This window comes from Elephas maximus, chromosome 16 (genome assembly GCF_024166365.1).
Source record: "Elephas maximus indicus isolate mEleMax1 chromosome 16, mEleMax1 primary haplotype, whole genome shotgun sequence".
Lineage (NCBI taxonomy): Eukaryota > Metazoa > Chordata > Mammalia > Proboscidea > Elephantidae > Elephas > Elephas maximus.
This window is the reverse complement of record NC_064834.1, coordinates 46,998,382-47,018,162: the sequence shown is the minus strand read 5'-3', so window position 1 is coordinate 47,018,162 and position 19,781 is coordinate 46,998,382. Positions and strand designations below refer to the sequence as shown.

The 19,781-nt window shown below is 44.2% G+C and overlaps 1 protein-coding gene across 1 annotated transcript in view; it reads left to right on the top strand.

Annotated features, from left to right (window-relative positions):
• Positions 1-19,781, top strand: part of PDLIM1 (PDZ and LIM domain 1) — a 53,406-nt gene that overhangs the window by 20,113 nt on the left and 13,512 nt on the right. The window contains exons 2-4 of the mRNA XM_049855244.1: positions 5,608-5,759; positions 7,748-7,832; positions 14,602-14,801. Of these exons, the coding sequence (XP_049711201.1) occupies positions 5,608-5,759; positions 7,748-7,832; positions 14,602-14,801 (437 nt within the window). The remainder of the gene's footprint in view (positions 1-5,607; positions 5,760-7,747; positions 7,833-14,601; positions 14,802-19,781) is intronic.

The window sequence follows — 19,781 nt, the reverse complement described above, 5'->3', positions numbered from 1 at the left end:
AAGTTAACTTAAAACAGAGAACCAGGAGTGTGGGCTGGATTCACTTTATGGGCCTCCAACTTTCAGTCTTTGGCCTAGGGAGTTAGAAGAACCCCACTCTGGTTATCAGTAGAACATCTGATTTTAGGTAGGACTGATTCCCTTCTGAATGGTCCACAGAGGAAGCCAACTCAGAATGGCCTGTCTAGAGGCTCAATGTATCACTCCTTGAATGGATCTGCTTCTTAGAACTGCCATTAGAGAATATCTGTCAAATGTATTTACTTCAGTCTCAGCAGAGTTAGGGCTCAGTGGTTGGTTCTTGGCAATAGCTGAGCCGTTGATAGCAGGCACAGTGTTGAAAATCCTTTGCTGGTTCCCAGCGCTTTCCAGATAAAGTACAACCTTCTTAGCAGGAAAATAACAAGGTTCTTGTGGCCTGGTCTGTGTTTACATCTGCAGCCTCATCCCCTTCCTCTCTCTTCACTTCCTGTGTTTCAGACATACCAGTCTACATGCTGTTCCTGTAACTTGGCATGCTCTCTCCCACCTCCTTTTGTGCTTTTGCCCAGTTTTAAGCAGCACTTCTTCCAGGGAGCCTTCCCTGATTCCACCTTTAGACTCCTATAGCCTGTTTGCTTCTAGTATAGCACTTACCAGCTGTTGTACATGCTTGTCTCCTCTGGAGACTGAGAGCTCTTTGAGGGCAGGGACCATCCTTTTCACCTCTGTATTCCAGTGCCTTGTATGGTTCCTGGAATCTGCTAACAATAGCTAACATTTCTAGAGCTCCGACAGTGTGCTTTGCCTGAATATCCCATTTAATCCTCACCACAGCTTATGAAGTCAGAGTAGTCAGTATCATCCCTCTCTTACAAATGAGAAGAATGAGGCACAGAGAGGTGAAATACCCTGTCCAAGTACACTTAGCTCACAAGTGGAAGAGGCAGGACTTGAACTCCGGCTGTCTGATCCCAGAAGCCACATTTTAATCAACAAGCTACAGTGTCTTTCAGAATGTACATCAGGAAAAAACTGCCTGATGAGTGAATGAAAGAGAGAGAGAAAGAGGGGGCAAGGGAGGGATAAAATAGAAACGTGGTGTTATCATAGAGGTGGAAGCTTGTCTTTTCATTTGTCATGGCTATTTTTTGATTGGGTATGCATCCAGTTCTATATACTAGCAAGTTTAGTTATCTCTATGTAAGTTTGCCAGAAATTCAAGCTGAATTCAGAAGAGGACGTGGAACGAGGGATATCATCGCTGATGTCAGATGGATCTTGACTGAAAGCAGAGACTACCAGAAGGATGTTTACCTGAGTTTTGTTGGCTACAAAAAGGCATTTGACTGTGTGGATCATAACAAATTAATGGTAACATGGCAAAGAATGGGAATTCTAGAACACTTAACTGTGCTCATGTGGAACCTGTACATAGACCAAGAGGCAGTCATTCGAACTGAACAAGGGGATACTGCATGGTTTAAAACCAGGAAACGTGTGTGTCAAGGCTGTATTCTTTCACCATATTTATTCAGTCTGTGTGCAGAGCACATAACCCGAGAAGCTGGAATATAGGAAGAAGAACCAAGGCATTAGGACTGGAGGAAGACTTACTAATAACCTGCGATATGCAGATGACACAACCTTGCTTGTGGAAAGCCTAGAGGACTTGAAGCACTTTCCGATGAAGATCAAAGACTATAGCCTTCAGTATGGATTACACCTCAACATAAAGAAAACAAAAAGCCTCACAACTGGACCAGTAAACAAGGTTATAATAAGCAGAGAAAGAATCGAAGTTGTCAAGGATCTCATTTTACTTGGATCCAGTCAACACCGATAGAAGCAGCAGTTGAGAAATGATGTATTGCATTGGGCAAATCTGTGTTTAAAAGCAAAGGTGTTACTTTGAGGACTAGGGAGTACCTGACCCAAGTCATGGTATTTTCAGTCACCTTGTATGCATGAGAAAGCTGGACAATGAAAAAGGAAGACTGAAGAGGTGATGTCTTTAAATTATGGTGTTGGTGAAGGCTATTGAATATATCATGGACTGCCAGAAGAATGAACAAATCTGCCTTGGAAGAAGCACAGCCAGGATGCTTCTTAGAAGTGAGGATGACAAGACCTAGGCGCATGTATTTTGGGCATGTTATCAGGAGGGAGGAGCCCTGATCGTGAAGTAGTTAAGTCTTTGGCTGCTAACCAAAAGGTTGGCACTTCAAGTCTACCAGCCACTTTTTGAAAACCCTATGGGGCAATTCTCCTCTGTCCTATAGGGTTGCTAGGAGTCACAGTCAACAGTCAACTTGACAGCAGTGGGTTTGGTTTTGTTGTTATTGTTGTTTGATCAGGAGAGACCAGTCCCTGGAGAAGGATATCATGCTTGGTAAGGTAGAAGGTTAGTGAAAGAGAGGAAGACCCTCAATGAGATGGATTGACACAGTGGCTGCAACAATGGGCTTAAGCATAGCAACGATTCTGAGGATGGCACAGAACTGGGCAGTGTTTTGTTCTGTTGTACATAGGGTGGCTATGAGTCAGAATTGACTCAATGGCAGCTAACATCAACAACAAGGCCCTGAGGTAGAGAAGAACTAAAGAGGCCTCTGAAGCTAGAGCTCAGTGGGGGAGTGGCACAGTGAGGATGAGGAGGGAGGCTGAGTTTTTATGGGCCTTGCTAATGATTTTGGATTTTGTCCTAAGGGATCTGCTTTTTAACACTGTTAGATTTGGTCATGATAAAGTAGTTTGATCAGGCATTTTTCACCTTGATTCAGGCTGCTCTGCCTGCAGATAGTTTGTCATTCCAGAACCATTGCAGCCTCAAACTGAGTGATGCTTAAGGTCCTTTTTCAAGTTCCTAGGTGGCAAAAATGGTTAAAAATGTTCTTGGTTGCTACCTGAAAGGTTGGAGGTTCAGATTTGCCCATAGGTGCCTCGAAAGAAAGGCCTGGTGATCTCTACTTTTGAAAAATCAGCCATTGACAATCTTAGGGAGCACAGTTCTACTCTAACACATATGGGACCATCATGAGTCAGAGTCCACTGGATGGCAGTTTTTTTTTTTTTATTTTTAGGGTCCTTTCTAAAATGAGGATCTACATTTTCCTTTAGAAAAGGAGAAATAGACAGGAAGTTGCATGAAGATGGGTCAGAAAATGAGAGGCATTTGTTTTTACTGCATGGACTGGGTGACTCAGATGCCAACTTCTCATTGTTGACTAAACGAGAGCAGCCTCCTCTCGCTGGTGTAAAATGTCTCTTCCCAGTGGTTGGATGAGAAGGTCTGAACTAGGAGTAGGGCTCTCGTTTTCTAAAAGCCCGATCTCTGGTAAACAGATGATGGGAAAGCCAGAAAGGAAGGTTAAGGGGTCAAGATCTCTGCGTTGGTTTCCACATCCTGCCACATTCCAGCAGAATTTTCCCTGATAAAGTCATAGCATGTCCGAACCGGAAGGGCCCTCAGAGATCGACTTACCCAGCCCTCATTTCATGGGGTCAGAGTGTTGATGGTGGGAATTGGCCCCACAGTGACATCACACCGGCCGCCCCAGAAGGGTCAGTGTTTTCAGTTTGGTGAGGGTGGTTGGGAACTGTGGCTGCTGAAAGGTGTATCCCACCACGGGACTTAAGGCCGAAGTCTTGTGGCCTAGTTCGTTTGCTCTAAAGGGTCTCATATCTGTGGTTCAGCCTTACAGAGACACCCAGGTGTTCACAAGCCCATCCTCAGTTGGCTCCCAGGAGTTAAGGACCTCCTCCAAGGGGAGGCCAGAACCTTCTGGAACTGGGAGTGTGGGTGTGTTAAAACCACCCTGATCCTGAGGGCCTGTGGGATTCCCATCAAGAAAGTCTTTTAATGTCAAAAAAAGTCCCGGACCCTGAGATGATAATGGTAATATTTTTCTTGGTTTTGAAAGCAGCTAATAGCCACAAGTTACTCCGAGCTTAGTATTACGTCAGAATAAATCTGTACTTCATTCATTGCAACAGTGTCAGTATTCACCTGAAAAATAGTTGTACGTCTGTGCGGGAGACATGATATTTATTCAGCCCACATGCAGTGCTCAGTAAGCAGGTGGACTTGAGGACCCATTGCCACGATTGCCTGGCTTCCCCCAAGCTACTGGCGCCTATACATTTGGAACCACTGGTCTAGAGGCATCTATTGACAGAAAACCAGCCACCCTATCAGGAACGACCCCAGCCATAGTCAGCTTCTTAGGTGAGAGGAAATGAAAGCAGAGTAAACCCACGTGAGGCTCTGCTTTGGCAGGGAGTAGAACAGGATATCCCAAGGTCTTCTGCTGATTCCTGTTTTAGAAAGAATCCAGGCTGCTTCTCTCTTACCAGAGGGACAGAAAGCTGAGGCAAAACGGCCTCTGGTTTTACATGGGTTTCCAACTCGCCAAGGGTACATATGGCTCTTTGAGGTTCACGCCATTGCCATCATGTGATTTGCTTGATTTTTTAAATAGTCTTTATTGCTTTTTCTAATCACGAAAGTAATTTGCACTCATTGCGAAATAAAAAACAAAACAAACACTACAGAAATGCATAAATGTGAGCAATTTGGTGTGTAGGGTTCCACTGTTCCAGATTTTTCTGTGCTCTATTATTATTAATTGAGATTTTTACAGAAATAGGGTTTTACTATGCATACCATTTTTTTTTTTTACTATTATTAATTGAGATTTTTACAGAAATAGGGTCTTACTATGCATATCATTTTCTGAATGTGTGGCTTTTTAAAAAGTAATTGTTGGCTTATTTTAAGGCTGCAGGAAGGTTCAATTGAAGAGACGATGTGATTGGGTCTGGCTCAGGGTTTGAATCCTGGCCGTAATATACTAGTTGTATGATCTTGGGCCAACTCACAGATCTTTCAAAGCTTGTTTCCTGGTGTCTGAGATGAGGACTCATGGTTGCCCTCCTTTCCTTTTTTTTTTTCTATTCTATTCTATTTATTTTTACTTTTTTAATTGCACTATAAGTGGAAGTTTACAATGCAAGTCAGTTTCTCATATGAAAACTTATACACACGGTGTTACGTGACCTAGGTGCTCTCCCTACAGTGTGACAGCACACTCCTCCTCTCCACCCTGTATTTCTCATGTCCATTCAACCAGCTCCTGTCCCCCTCTGATTTCTCATCTCGCCTCGGGACAGGAGCTGGCCACATAGTCTCAGGTGTCTACTTGAGCTAAGAAGCACACTCCTCACCAGTATCATTTTGTGTCTCGTAGTCTAGTCTAATCTTTGTCTGAAGAGTTGACTTCGGAATGGTTTTAGTTCTGGGGTAACAGAGAGTTGGCGGGCCATGTCCTCTGGGGTCCTTCCAGCCTCAGTCAGACCATTAAGTCTGGTCATTTTACTAGATTGCTCTTCTTTCTGAAAGGTTGTTGTAAGAGTGTAATGAGATCATATATAGAAAAGGACTTTTTGTAAACCATAAAGTATTACATAAATATAAAAAGGATTGTTATTATTTAGGCTTATGATTTCAGCCCTCTTTCCTAGTTAAATGCTTTGATCCGTATCAGTGAATACTTAACCTCATGGTAACTTACTCATTGGTTTCCTTGGAGACAAATAGTAACTAGCCTGCTCTCCCCTTTTTTGCAGGTCACTCCCGGAAGCAAGGCTGCTATCGCTGATTTATGTATCGGAGATGTAATCACAGCCATTGATGGGGAAAATACTAGCAATATGACACACTTGGAAGCTCAGAACAAAATCAAGGGTTGCACAGACAACATGACTCTCACAGTGGCCAGGTGAGGCCTGTGAAAATATTCATTCATTTCTGATCGCCCAGAAGCTGCTTGTGGGCAGGGACAGCCCTCCTTGTCTCAGAATCCCTCAGGCCCACACCCCCTAACTCAGTGCCATGTACACTGCAGGCATGTAAAAAGGCCTGTGGAAATGGAATTTCAGGTGGCTCATTTTTCCCTCTAACTTAATAGTGCAAGCTTCTTTCTCTAAGATACCTGCATTGTTATTGGACCGAACACCGGTTACCATTGCCATCAAGTTGGCACCAACTCATGGTGACTCCATGTGTGTCAGAGTAGAACTGTGCTCTATAAGGTTTTCAGTGGCTAATTTTTTCAAAAGTCAATCGCTAGGCCGTACTTCTGAGGCAATTCCGGGTAGACTTGAACCTCTAATCTTTTGGTTAGCAGCTAAGTGTGTTAATCATTTTACCACCCAGAGACTCCTTGATCCAAGACAATGAACTAAAAATTTTGATCCAGTAAAACCAGCTAAGTATTGTCAGACATAATGAAATGAAAATTTTTTCTCAGAACTATTGAGAATCCACTTAGGATACTGTTCTTGCAACACTATGCTGAGCAGTGGGTTCTGTGCCAGGAGGTTACAGTAACAGAGGAAGGCTTCATACATTAAACAAGTGCTGAGTGTAACATTTAAGTATGCTATAAGAAAAGAGAGCTGGAGTTATCAGGTTAAGTGAGGAGAGTGCCTTGGGAATTGTAATTGTGGTAGGATTTCCATTATTCTTTCGTTTGGTCTTGGATGGAGTCCTGCAAGGGCAGGACTTCAGGAGTGATTTGATTCAACCTTTAACGGCCTCCTATCTCCTGTTGAATCAAGTTCAGAGTCTTTATTCTGGTCTTGTGTTAACTTGCCCTTTAACGTTTCACTAACCTGAGCTTCTGAGGCTCTTTTTCATGAACCCTTTGCTCAGGTTCTCCTCTGTGAGCTGAGTATATTGCCCTCTTCGACCTGTGCCATAAGGAGCCCTGGTAGCACAAATAGTTAAGAGCTTGGCTGCTAACTGAAAGGTTGGCAGTTCAAACCCACCTAGGGGCTCCGCAGGAGAAAGATCTGACAATCTGCTCTTGTAAAGATTATTGTTGTTAGGTGCTGTCAAGTAAAGATTACAGCCTAGCGAACCCTATGGGGCAGTTCTACTCTGTCATCTGGGGTTACCAGGAGTCGAAATTGACTTGATAGCACCTAACAACAACTTCTGACGTAGGATTACCCTGAGGACCAGAAGTGTGGTTGTATATCAAAGCCTATTGCACACTTCAGAACCCTACCCCATGGGACATGTAGTGTTATATTGTACATGTGTGTATATACATGAACCCATGGTGGTGTAGTGGTTAAGAGCTAGGGCTGCTAACCGAAAGTTCGGCAGTTCGAATCCATCAGGCGCTCCTTGGAAACCATATGGTGCAGTTCTACTCTGTCCTATAGAGTTGCTATGAATTGGAATCAACTTGACAGCAACAGGTTTTTATATATATTTAGGAGCCGTGGTGATGCAGTGGTTAAGTGCTCAGCTGCTAACCAAAAAGGTCGGCAGTTGGAATCTACCAGGTGCTTCTTGGAAGCCCTATTGGGCAGTTCCACTCTGTCCTATAGGGCGGCTATGAGTCAGAACCAACTCAACGGCAATAGGTTTGGTTTGGTGATAAATATTTTTAAAAAATTGCTGTTGAGTTGATTTTGAGTCATGGTCACCCCATGTGTGTCAGAGTAGAGCTATGCTATATAGGGTTTTCAGTTGCTAATTTTTTGGAAGTAGATTGCCCGGACTTTTTTCCAGGGTGCCTCTGGGGGTAGACTCGAACCTTCAACCTTTTAGTTAGCAGCTGAGCATGTTAATCATTTGCATCACCCAGGGACACCTGTAGTAGTCCATGCACGAGGGGACATGTTTCCACTCTGTTTTTAGTCTGTGTTATTTATTTAGCATGAATGCAACAACAGCTCCGTTGATCTGTTGCAGATCTGAACATAAAATCTGGTCTCCTCTGGTGACAGAGGAAGGGAAGCGTCATCCATACAAGATGAATTTAGCCTCTGAACCCCAGGTAAGTACTTGTTCATCACTGTCACTGCTCTTACCACCCAGCTTCTTTTCTGCTTTTGACAATGCTCTGCACATTCCCATTTTTCCTGCCCAGGAGGCCTGGGGATAAGACAGCAGGGAGAGGCCTGCCCTGTCATTGCTGGGATTTGGCTCTTGTTCAGTTCTTCCCGTAAAGGAACTTCGGGAGGAAAGGGCTGGAAAATCCCAGGGCAGTGGCGACCGAGGCCTAGGCTGGAAGGCGGTGGTAGGAAAGCGATAAGGGAAGCGGGTGGAAGCCTTCCTGCACGGAATAGGGTTCACAGGACTGTAGTATAGTGAAGGCACTAACTCAACTCCATACGGATTTCGGATACAAGTGAGTCATGCCATGGATGAAAATAAGTTTGGGCTCCAAGGCCTGGAGCCTAGAAGAAATAAAAAAAAATAATAAGGGGAAGTTTAATAGTAAACCCTGCTTCTCTTCCCTGTATGCCCCTAGCTGGTTTCCATGAGCTCTAGGGTAGAAATCTCTATTTTTGTTACAGGTAAATGCATGGCTTCTAGTGAGACATTATTTAGAGATTACTTAGTGCTTGGCACACAGCAGATCCCCAGGCAGTCATTTCTAAATTTTAAATACATAAAGAAAAATGTAGAAATGACTGAAATAAAATAATTTATACTGAAAAACATGGTAGTCAGCGCACAATTTGTGGAGCAAATAGAGCTTCCCGGGAGAGTAGACCATCCTGAGAGCCCGTATTTATAAATCTCTCAGTGGTTAGATTATAGATGCTCTGTCCTTCTTCCTCATTTGCATTCTGTAAATTACCCACAATGAATGAGTATTCCTTTTGAATTAAAAAAAAAAAATTTGAGAAACTATATAGTTTTTATGGTGAATCGAGATACAACCAGAAGGTAACATATAGCCATCTTTTATACATAAAGCAGAAACTTGTATGATGTTGAACTCACCTGATGCATTAACCTGTTGTTGTTGAGTCGATTCCAATTCACAGGGACCCTATAGGACAGGGTAGAACTGCCCCATAGGGTTTCCAGGACTGTAATCTTTACAGGAGCCGACTGCCACATCTTTCTCCCATAGACTGGCTGGTGGGTTTGAACCACCGACCTTTCCATTAGCAGCTGAGAGCTTAACCACTGCATCACCAGGGCTCCTTCTTTTTTTTTTTTAATTTTTTTTTAATTTTTATTAAGCTTCAAGTGAACATTTACCATTCCAATCAGTCTGTCACATGTAGGTTTACATACATCTTACTCCCTTCTCCCACTTGCTCTCCCCCTATTGAGTCAGCCCTTACAGTCTCTCGTTTCGTGCCAATTTTGCCATCTTCCCTCTCTCTCTATCTTCCCATCCCCCCTCCAGTCAAGAGTTGCCAACACACTCTCCCGTGTCCACCTGATTTAATTAGCTCACTCTTCATCAGCATCTCTCTCCCCCCCACTGACCAGTCCTTTTCATGCCTGATGATTTGTCTTCGGGGATGGTTCCTGTTCTGTGCCATCAGAAGTTCTGGGGAGCATTGTCTCTGGGATTCCTCTAGTCGCAATCATACCATTAGGTGTGGTCTTTTAATGAGAATTTGGGGTCTGTATCCCATTGTTCTCCTGCTCCCTCAGGAGTTGTCTGTTGTGCTCCCTGACAGGACAGACATTGATTGTGGCCGGGCACCAACTAGTTCTTCTGGTCTCAGGATAATGTAGGTCTCTGGTTCATGTGGCCCTTTCTGTCTCTTGCGTTCTTAGTTGTCGTGTGACCTTGGTGTTCTTCCTTTGCCTTTGCTCCAAGTGGGTTGAGACCAATTAATGTATTTTAGATGGCCGCTTGTTGGCATTTAGGACCCCAGGCGCCACAATTCAAAGTGGGATGCAGAGTGTTTTCATAATAGAATTGTTTTGCCCATTGACTTAGAAGTCCCCTCAAACCAAGTTCCCCAGACCCCAGCCCCTGCTTTGCTGACCTTTGAAGCTTTCATTTTATCCCGGAAACCTCTTTACTTTTAATCCAGTCCAATTAGGCTGACCTTCCTTGTTTTGAGTGTTGTCTTTCCCTTCACCTAAAGCAGTTCTTATCTACAGATTGATCAATAAAAAGCCCTCTCCCTCCCTCCCTCCCCCCTTTGTAACCACATAAGTATGTGTTCTTCTCTGTTTTTTCTATTTCTCAAGATCTTATAATAGTGGTCTTATACAATATTTGTCCTTTTGCAACTGACTCATTTCGCTCAGCATAATGCCTTCCAGATTCCTCCATGTTATGAAATGTTTCAGAGATTCGTCACTGTTCTTTATCGATGCGTAGTATTCCATTGTGTGATTATACCACAATTTATTTACCCATTCATCCGTTGATGGACATCTTGGTTGCTTCCAGCTTTTTGCTATTGTAAACAGAGCTGCAATAAACATGGGTGTGCATATATCTGTTTGTGTGAAGGCTCTTGTATCTTTAGGGTATATTCCGAGGAGTGGGATTTCTGGGTTGTATGGTAGTTCTATTTCTAACTGTTTAAGATAACGCCAGATGGATTTCCAAAGTGGTTGTACCATTTTACAATCCCACCAGCAGTGTATGAGAGTTCCAATCTCTCCGCAGCCTCTCCAACATTTATTATGTTGTGTTTTTTGAATTAATGCCAGTCTAGTTGGTGTGAGATGGAATCTCATCGTAGTTTTAATTTGCATTTCTCTAATGGCTAATGATCGAGAGCATTTTCTCATGTATCTGTTGGCTGCCTGAATATCTTCCTTAGTGAAATGTGTGTTCATATCCTTTGCCCACTTCTTGATTGGGTTGTTTATCTTTTTGTGGTTGAGTTTTGACAGAATCATGTAGATTTTAGAGATCAGGCGCTGGTCTGAGATGTCATAGCTGAATATTCTTTCCCAGTCTGTCGGTGGTCTTTTTACTCTTTTGGTGAAGTCTTTAGATGAGCATAGGTGTTTGATTTTTAGGAGCTCCCAGTTATCGGGTTTCTCTTCATCATTTTTGGTAATATTTTGTATTCTGTTTATGCCCTGTATTAGGGCTCCTAGGGTAGATCCTATTTTTTCTTCCATGATTTTTATCGTTTTAGTCTTTATGTTTAGGTCTTTGATCCACTTGGAGTTAGTTTTTGTGCATGGTGTGAGGTATGGGTCCTGTTTCATTCTTTTGCAAATGGATATCCAGGTATGCCAGCACCATTTGTTAAAAAGACTATTATTTCCCCAGTTGACTGACACTGGTCCTTTGTCAAATATCAGCTGCTCATACGTGGATGGATTTATATCTGGATTCTCAATTCTGTTCCATTGGTCTATGTGCCTGTTGTTGTACCAGTACCAGGTTGTTTTGACTACTGTAGCTATATAATAGGTTCTGAAATCAGGTAGGGTGAGGCCTCCCACTTTCTTCTTCTTTTTCAGTAATGTTTTGCTTATCCGGGGGTTCTTTCCTTTCCAACCAGGGCTCCTTCTTGATGCACTGGTATGTGTAAATCGAGCAGTTTTATTAAGTCATATTTTCTTAAAAAAACTTAAGGAAAATATGTACATCTTAAATGACTTCAATTAAAATTTCAGAAATATAATCACGTACAAATTTTTTCCCCTTAATATAAGAAAAATCATAACTAAGAATCGTAAGAGTCACTTGAAGGATCATTTTGCATCTGCCATTTCAAAGCTAAGATGAACGTGTTATTCTATATAGCTCCCCTAAGGAAAGTTCATAAAATGGCTTTCAGTCTATAAACTGGCAGTTTTGCAAACTAATTTAAAACAGGCCACAGTTAATTGTAGTTTCCCTGGGAACTCCCAGCCAGCTCATTAAATTTACTATAGATGTTAAATTTTAGTGTGTTAAGCTTTCATAATGTTTTACAACACACAAGGAAGGACTGTGTTTTAACTTGTATGTCGGAAAATCCTAGTGTTTCCTTAAATCAGATAAGCATTTAAATTTTCATTGTATTTTTTAATTTGTACCATCCTTGAATTTTCATCCTAAACATGTGATGTAGATACTGTGTTCCTATTTTGAAAGCTGATTCAGATTTTAAAAAATTCTCAAATACTTTGAAATCTAAATTGGGTATGTTTTTCTTTTGATTCCAGTAATTCTTTATCCTCATGAAAAACTACCCACCTCTGATTTTTCCAAAATCTTCCACTTCCAGCCACTTAAAAAAAGAAAGATGAGAAATGAGTAAGACCAGAGTTCATTTATAATAAAAAGATGTGTTGGCTCATGTAATGCCAGCCAGCACCCCACCTTATCTGAGGTCAGCGTAGTTACACACCTACTTTACATTTCCTCATTATTGCGTTTCCGTGGAGACTGAGACATACAAAGCCCAAACAATTACATCATCCTTTTTTTTGAATAGGCAGGCCCTGAATCTGCCTGACTTCTGGAAAGACCAGTGTTCACATGGGTGTAGAGATATTCCTTTTATGTACAAAACGGATACATTCGCTAAAGATTCTGTACGAAGTAAAAATCAGAATCTCCAACCCTACTTTTCCACTGACTTCCATTCTAATTGGAAATGTGTTTCTATGGCAGGAGAAGAAAACGGGCACTGGTTGGGTATCTGCTGTGTGCCGGGCACTGTGCTTGGCGCACTTGTGTGTCACAGCAAGTCCTTGTGAAGAGGCTTTATTGTCTTCATTTTAAAGATGAGAGAGCAGTGGGTTCAGAGAGGTTAGATAACTTGCCCAAGGTCAAACAGGAAGTGGCAGGGGGAAAGCTGTGCCAAGACAGAAAAAGAAGAGCTCTTTTCTGACGCTCAGTATCCCATGCTGCCCCTGGCAAGTGCTGTGGAAAAGGAAAGGCAGAAGGAAAACATGGCGATCTGGGCAGCAGTAGCTGTGCCTCTATCCCGTAGTGTTGTAGTGTAGATGGAAGTCGTGCCGCCCATCTACAGCTCGGCTGCAGTCTTCATCGTGACCACAGCCTTAACGACTACGTATTACTCCTTTTGGTAGTTGTGCCAGAAAGTTTACCTAACCAGTCTTTGATTACTGATAAAATTTTGTTTCTTTTTTCCTTAATTAGTTATACTTCCTCTTTTGTGAATTATCTGTGTGGACTTAGTTTATGGGTCCTAAATGTGGACAAAGTCAGCTAAATGTAATTTATACAGTAAAACCACTGTCTCTAGCAGGCTGTCTCATTAGGGGGAGAGTAATTGGGAGTGTGTAGCAAGGTGTATATGGGTTTTTGTGTGAGAGACTGACTTAATTTGTAAACTTTCACTTAAAGCACAATAAAAATTATTAAAAAAAAAAAATACCACTGTCTCTGACTTGTTGAAGAGAAAGCCTATCTGAATAGTGAAAAAGAAATCTTAATTATAAAACAATTTTCATATTGTCTTTTGTTTTAAATTAGGTCCATAGTGAAATAAGTTGTTTGTTTTTATGCATAATGTTTTCTATTGTCAGTGTAAGACTTGAAGATTTACCAAAAATGAGGAAAAAAAAAAAAAAGCAACAGAGGACAGAGCTCTTTCTGGGGCAGTGGTTCTGGGCCTGGGTGTTTAAGAAAGAGATGAGGGTTAAGGAAGATTTTCAGAGGGACTCAGAAAAAGCATGCATGTTGAGCTTAGAAAGGGAGTCCCTGGGGGGTACAAATGGTTAACCCTCTATCGGCTGCTAACCAAAAAAAGGTTGGAGGTTTGAGTCCACCCAGTAGCACCTCGGAAGAAAGGCCTGGCGATCTACTTCTGAAAAATCAGCCATCGAAAGCCCTGTGGAGCACAGTTCTACTCTGACACACATGGGTCGCTACGAGTCGGAATTGACTTGGTGGCAGCTGGTTACTGGTTGAGTTTAGCAGGCTGCACAGAGTATGCTCTCTGGTTGGAAGCCATGGACTGATCCGGAAACACTCCTGTAGAAAGGACCTTCCTAATTCAGGCACCAAAAAGCTGTGATTTTTAAAAAAGAAAGGTTAGTTTAAAAAATTCTCACAGGGTTTTTTTTGGGGGGTGTTTGTAAAGAAGCTCTGAGATGTTGTAGCTGTAGTAATTATTCGTCAGACTCCTAACAAATCAAGGGTGGGGGTGGTGTGTGCTTTCTCACATTATAGAAAAAGAGGAATGAGAACACCAGGAACTCAAAGTTCTTTTATGCCGCTCCTCTGGGCACCTCTCCTGTACCAGGTATCCCAAACCTTCTCATTGTCTTTCTCCCACAGCAAACAACAGGCTCTTAATTCCCTTTAACCCCCTTCTGCTAGGGGATGGAGCCCGTTTGTGCCTGTTCAGCAGCTGTGTTACCCTGTGGTACCACAACCCTTTTATCTTGCTTGTCTAACCCTGTTCAGTTCTGGGGAATTTATCTCCACTTTTTATCATCTCCTGCTCTGAACTGACTGAAGGGACTTTGCATGCTTCTCTCCTCCTGGTACCATAATCCCTCTGGAATGTGCCCTGAAAGGAAGTTTCAGCTCTGACTTGGATCCTGACAGCCCTATGGCTCCTGACGCCCCAAGACATCAAGGGGTATTCTGCTCAGGGATACCCAGTGGGAGATCAGGCTTTACTGGGCAGAACTGGGGTATGAACCTGCACGCTTGCCTATCTTATGAGGCTTCACAGCTCTGGCCTGTGTGTCTCAGTGCGTATTCAGAGCCCCTCAGTTACAGTTTAGTGTGGAACCAGGGCTGTACTAAGCTCAGCCGGGGCATCTCGCTCTCTGGTCCTCAGCTTGCACTGCCCATCAAGGGGTGCACGTTGGAAGCCTTCCTTGACGTCTCCTCTGGTCCTTGCCTGCAGGAAGTCCTGCACATAGGAAGTGCCCACAACCGAAGCGCCATGCCCTTTACTGCCTCGCCCGCCTCCAGCAGTACCCCCAGGGTCATCACCAACCAGTACAACAACCCAGCTGGCCTCTATTCTTCTGAAAACATCTCCAACTTCAACAATGCCTTGGAGGCAAAGACGGCAGCCATCGGGGTGGAGACGAATGGCAGACCGTAAGTAGGCCCAGGAGTGATCCTCCAGACTAGCCCTGGGAGAGGTTTCTCACACCAGGACCAGGTTCACTCAGGCTAATGAAAGAAGGTGGAGCCACCACCCGGGAGGAAAGGTCTGCTTCAGCGAGCACTGTATTTTTACATAAATAACGTGTGTGTTGTATATTTTCACCAACTGTGTACCTCCTCCTCCCCATTCGTAAGCATGCTATGCTAATTTTTTTCTACAGCAACAAAATAGCATATTGCACTTATGAAAATACCTGGGGGGGGCGTGGTTGGCAAAAAACCCCACATAACACATGCATTATTTGTGTAAAATACGATACTGTCTTCATCCATTTCCCTTATCTATAAAAATGGCACAGTAGTTAAAGTGCTTGGCTGCTAACTGAAAGGTTGGTGGTTTGAACCCACCAGCTGCTCTGTGGGAGAAAGATGTGGCAGTCTGCTTCCATAAAGATTACAGCCTTGGAAACCATACGTGGCAGTTCTACTCTGTCCTGTAGGGTGCCTATGAGTTGGAATTGACTGGACAGCAATGGATTTTGTTTTGTTTTGGTTTTTGGTCTAAAATGGAGTAACACCACCCAGCTTGTAGGGTCATGGTAAAAATAAGTAACGTGGACAATGTCCTTCACTAAGTTGGGCACAAACTGATTAATCACTGAGACCTATTGTTATTATCATCCGGATTTCTGTGGTGGTTGTCATCTTGTGATGACAACTGCTTCCGGAAGAAATTCCCCAGTGTTTATAGTTGGGGAGTGTTTGAGGGGAACAAGTGTAGCTTCTGCTTGTGTTCACCATCTGATTGAAGTGAGGGAGAAATACTTCATGATGCACGTTTTTGGTGAAGCAGAGTTTGCTTCCCCCCAACCCCCACCCCCATAAACGCTGGACTAGAAAACAGAAGGTGGAGACTTCCGTAAGGATATGTTCCTCTCACAGGAACAAGTCCCGAGCTAGGGCAGGGGCAGGGGCAGGGGCAGGGGCAGGGGCAGGGGCAGGGGCAGGGGCAGGGGCAGGGGCAGGGGCAGGGGCAGGGACAGAGGCAGCCAAACCAAGGGTGGCGGCGAGGCTGCAGATGGAAGGGGTGGAGAGTCCAAGGAAGCATCTTCTCAGGACAGGAGGCAGGTTCCTTCCTGTTGCAGACCATTTGGTGCAGTGGCTGCCTCTGAGTCTTTATCAAAAGTCTCCTCAGATCTTCCCAGCAGAGGTGCTCAGCCTCTGTTCTATCCCAGACTTGTTGAGGATGAATCCAGAAACAGTGGAAATACTAGCAGCCCATGGCAAAGGAACTGGGTTTGAGGATGGAGAGTAAGAGATGCGACCAGATCTCTGTGGGTGGAAAGGGATTGGACTAGGTCAGGAGCTGCAATTTCAAATGCCCAGAGGTGGCGGGTAGGATGAGGGAATGAGAGCAGAGCTCTGAGCGCAAACCCAGGAGCAGAGAGGCCTGTGGGGGGCTGGAGAGCGCATGCCCTGTCCAGAGCAGGGTAGTGGGGGGGGGGGCGGGTTGGTGGGCTGGTGGCGTGGTGGTGGTGGTGCTGCTCCATGTTCCAGCCAGACCCACATGCCAAACATTTCCATTTAGGATGATTCCTTTGATTAAAGCAGAAGTCAGAAATCCTCTTTCTATCTGAAATCTCTTGACTTCTAAATGTTAGTGATAAGTCAGATTTGTTTGAAAACATCATGTGGACCAGACTTGTCTCATGTCTGAGGATCTTTCCTACTTGGGGTCCTCAGTTCTTGCATTAACTCTGAAGGTCACTTTGCCATTCGATTTTTCCCCAATTCACCTTTAACAGGAATCTACTCACCTTCTAGTATAATTAAATTGCAAATAAATTGGTTCATATATGGGTCAGGAGAGGCTGAGGTACCAGAGGTTCCAAACTAGTTATATGTTTGGAAAGGACTGTTGGGAACCCCTCTTGAGGGCCCAGGTACACCATACAATATAGCCTTCCCACCCTGAAAAGAGAGACAGATGCTACTGGGCACCCTCTGCATGCAGTCCCCTCTGCCCAGCACTGAGAGGGCACTGTGATTGCCTTCAAAGTTTCTTAAACTCTAGTAGGTGAGAGGGACAAACACACTTTTTGCTGGGTGACTTTGGCTTTACAAAATGTAACAGTCATTGAAGGAGCCCTGCTGATGCAGTGGTTAAGTGTTTGGTTGCTAACTGAAAGGTTGAGGGTTCGAACCCACCCAGTGGCTCTGTGGGAGAAGGCCCTGGCGATTTGCTTCCATAAAGATTACAGCCAAGAAAATCCTATGGGGTAGTTCTACTTTGTCACATGGGGTTGCTTTGAGTTGGAATTGACTTGATGGCACCCAACAACAACAACAAAGGTCACTGGCATTTTATCATAGTAAGTAATGCTAAGTGGCAACTAATGCTGCTTCTTTCCCAAATTCTTGTACCTGCAAGGCCTTACTGGCTTGAGATATGATGCCCTTCAAGGTGGCTGTGGGGGCATTTGGGATACCTGATATACGGAGTCCCCAAGCATTCTATGTACATACTCACAAGGGAAGCTTTCCCTCAAGCCATCCCGCAAGGAGCCAAGTGTGAAAACAGAGGACTACGATCTGGCTCTTTGCAGCTTTGGTGCTGAGAGAGGCTGAGAACATGACCCTCTTTTATTGTCCCAGAGTGGAATGTTCTGTGATCTGGATTTAATAACCCAGGAAATGACGCATTCTTAATTGAAAGAGCTGCTATGTGTTGGGAGAAGTATGTGTCTGCGAAGTATTTTTAGTATGGCCTTGGCTATTTTGCCTTCATTAATGTCTTCTTTCTTCTTCTCTCATACTCCCCGACTGCTCCCTCTCCCCATCTGAAACAATTAAATCTGAAACTGTCTGGAGACTGTACAAGCTTTCCTCCAGCCGCTGTCCCCTCCTGTTGCAGACTTTTTGGCTGCAGCTGCCTCAGAGTCTTTATCAAAAGCCTCCTTCCTGATTTTCCCAGTAGAGGGGCCCAACCTCTGCCCCATCCCTTTGAGGATGAATTGAGCAGCAGTGGGAAAACCAGCAGCCCACAAGGCAGAGGAGCTGCCTGAACCTGCTGTGCCACCCAAGTGGGGTCTGTGTTTACCCGTGTATTCCTACAGAGATCACTTGTATTCTCAGCGGAGATTCTCCTGCAAACCCGGCAGCCACAGGGGCACATTGCTTGCTCTGTCAACATATGTCCCAAGTGCTTGCTCACCCTCCCTGTTTAGTCTGAGATTCGCTGAGGTTCCAGAACTGATGCATACTTTGTGTCTGAGGTCATCACTCATTCCCTAGGGCTCACCCTGGGTTTCTTTGTCCCCTGCACTTCAGAGTATCTTGGTATGTGTGTGGCTGTCTGTCTTGCAGGACTTTCCAGAGCCATGTCCCAGTTAGAGAAGAACACAGACAGCATTTCCATTTCCAGATTAAACTGGGAAGGCAGGTGAGAGGATGCCCTGCCTTCTACCCCACCACACACACAGCTGAGTGGGAGGCCTTCAGCAGCTTTTTTCCTGTGGGTCAGTTCAGTGGAACAGCCACTCATTAACTGTTGGGTACCAGGTGGGTGAAGGAAATGGTGTTCAGCTCAGCAGAAGGCCAGCAGCAACTGTCCCCTGACCCTTTTGAACTGAGTTTAGGGCCTTTGGCCCTCTGGGGGCCTAGGAGGGGGAAGGCTACGTCATAATCATGTTTGTCCTTGGTGGTGGAAACACTTAAGTGCTTGACTACTGACCAAAAGGTTGGTGGTTCAGACCCACTCAGGTACCTTAAAAGAAAGGCCTGGTTGGTGACCTTCTTCTGAAAGATCGTACATAGCTTTGAAAACGCTATGGAGTGCAGTTCTACTCTGCACACGTGGGGCTGACATGAGTTGAAATTGACTTGATGGCAACTAGTTTGGTTTTTTGTTTTTTGGTCATTTTCTGGTAATTCAGGGCCTGGATTTAATTATTTATGTGATGCTGCCTGGTACTTTTACTAAAGGTCCAGGCTGTGTGTATAGAGGGGCCTGAGCTTGAATTCCGGCTCTTCCTTTTACTGTTGTGTGACCTTGAGCAAATCATGTAACTTCTCTGAAACCCAGTTCCCTCATCTCTGGGATGGAGATCATACTAACCACCTTACCACAGGTTGTTGAGAGCATGCGATGAGCTGGTGTAAAGCACCCAGCCCAATGGCTGGCCTCTGGTAGGTGCTCAGTAACTGCCAGTTATTACTGATGTCACTGCCCATGAAGAGCTCCAGATCCGTTACTTCTGAGTATCAGGGGTTCCAGAAGGGTGGGAACATGTGGACAACTATTCTGGAGAAGCTTTTGCTATGACATACAGTAAACTTCTTCCCAGCACAGTGGCTTCAGTTCAGCCGGCCAGCTAACACAGTCCCTCAGCTTCCTGATGGAGTAGTGGTCTCCTCATGGAGTTCCCCTAACCAACACAGTGGTCCCAAGAGACCTGCTCTGCCAAATTGTGTTCTCAGGCGTTTCTCTAATCATCAATGAGGCAGATTTCTAAGCAGGTGCAGTGGAAATAAAGAATGCATTGTTCTCTATTCAAATGATGTCAGAGGAATTGTATTAAGCGTGACTCACCTGGAGCTGGGTCAGAAGAAAACCTCTACCTGCAGGTGGCTGCTGCTTGCCCCTTGAGCTAAACTTGCCAGCAGCCCACGGAGACCTGGCTCTGTTGTCTGGTTGTCCTCCCCTCTTTTCCTGGAGCCCATAATTACTCCTTTGGTTTCTTATCAAATGTCCAGCATCTAGGCATTTGAAGACTAAAATTTAGGGAGTACTCAGGCCAGGCATCCCTTCCAGAAATGATTACATAGGGTTTCCTAGGATTCCTTTTTTTCTGGTGAACATTGGGGTAACCAAGCTGGGACATCTCAGACCCAGGTTCTCATTTCTCACGATCTGATTTCTCTGTTTCTTCCTTGATACATTGGTAGTTTAATAGTATGTTGCTTAATTTC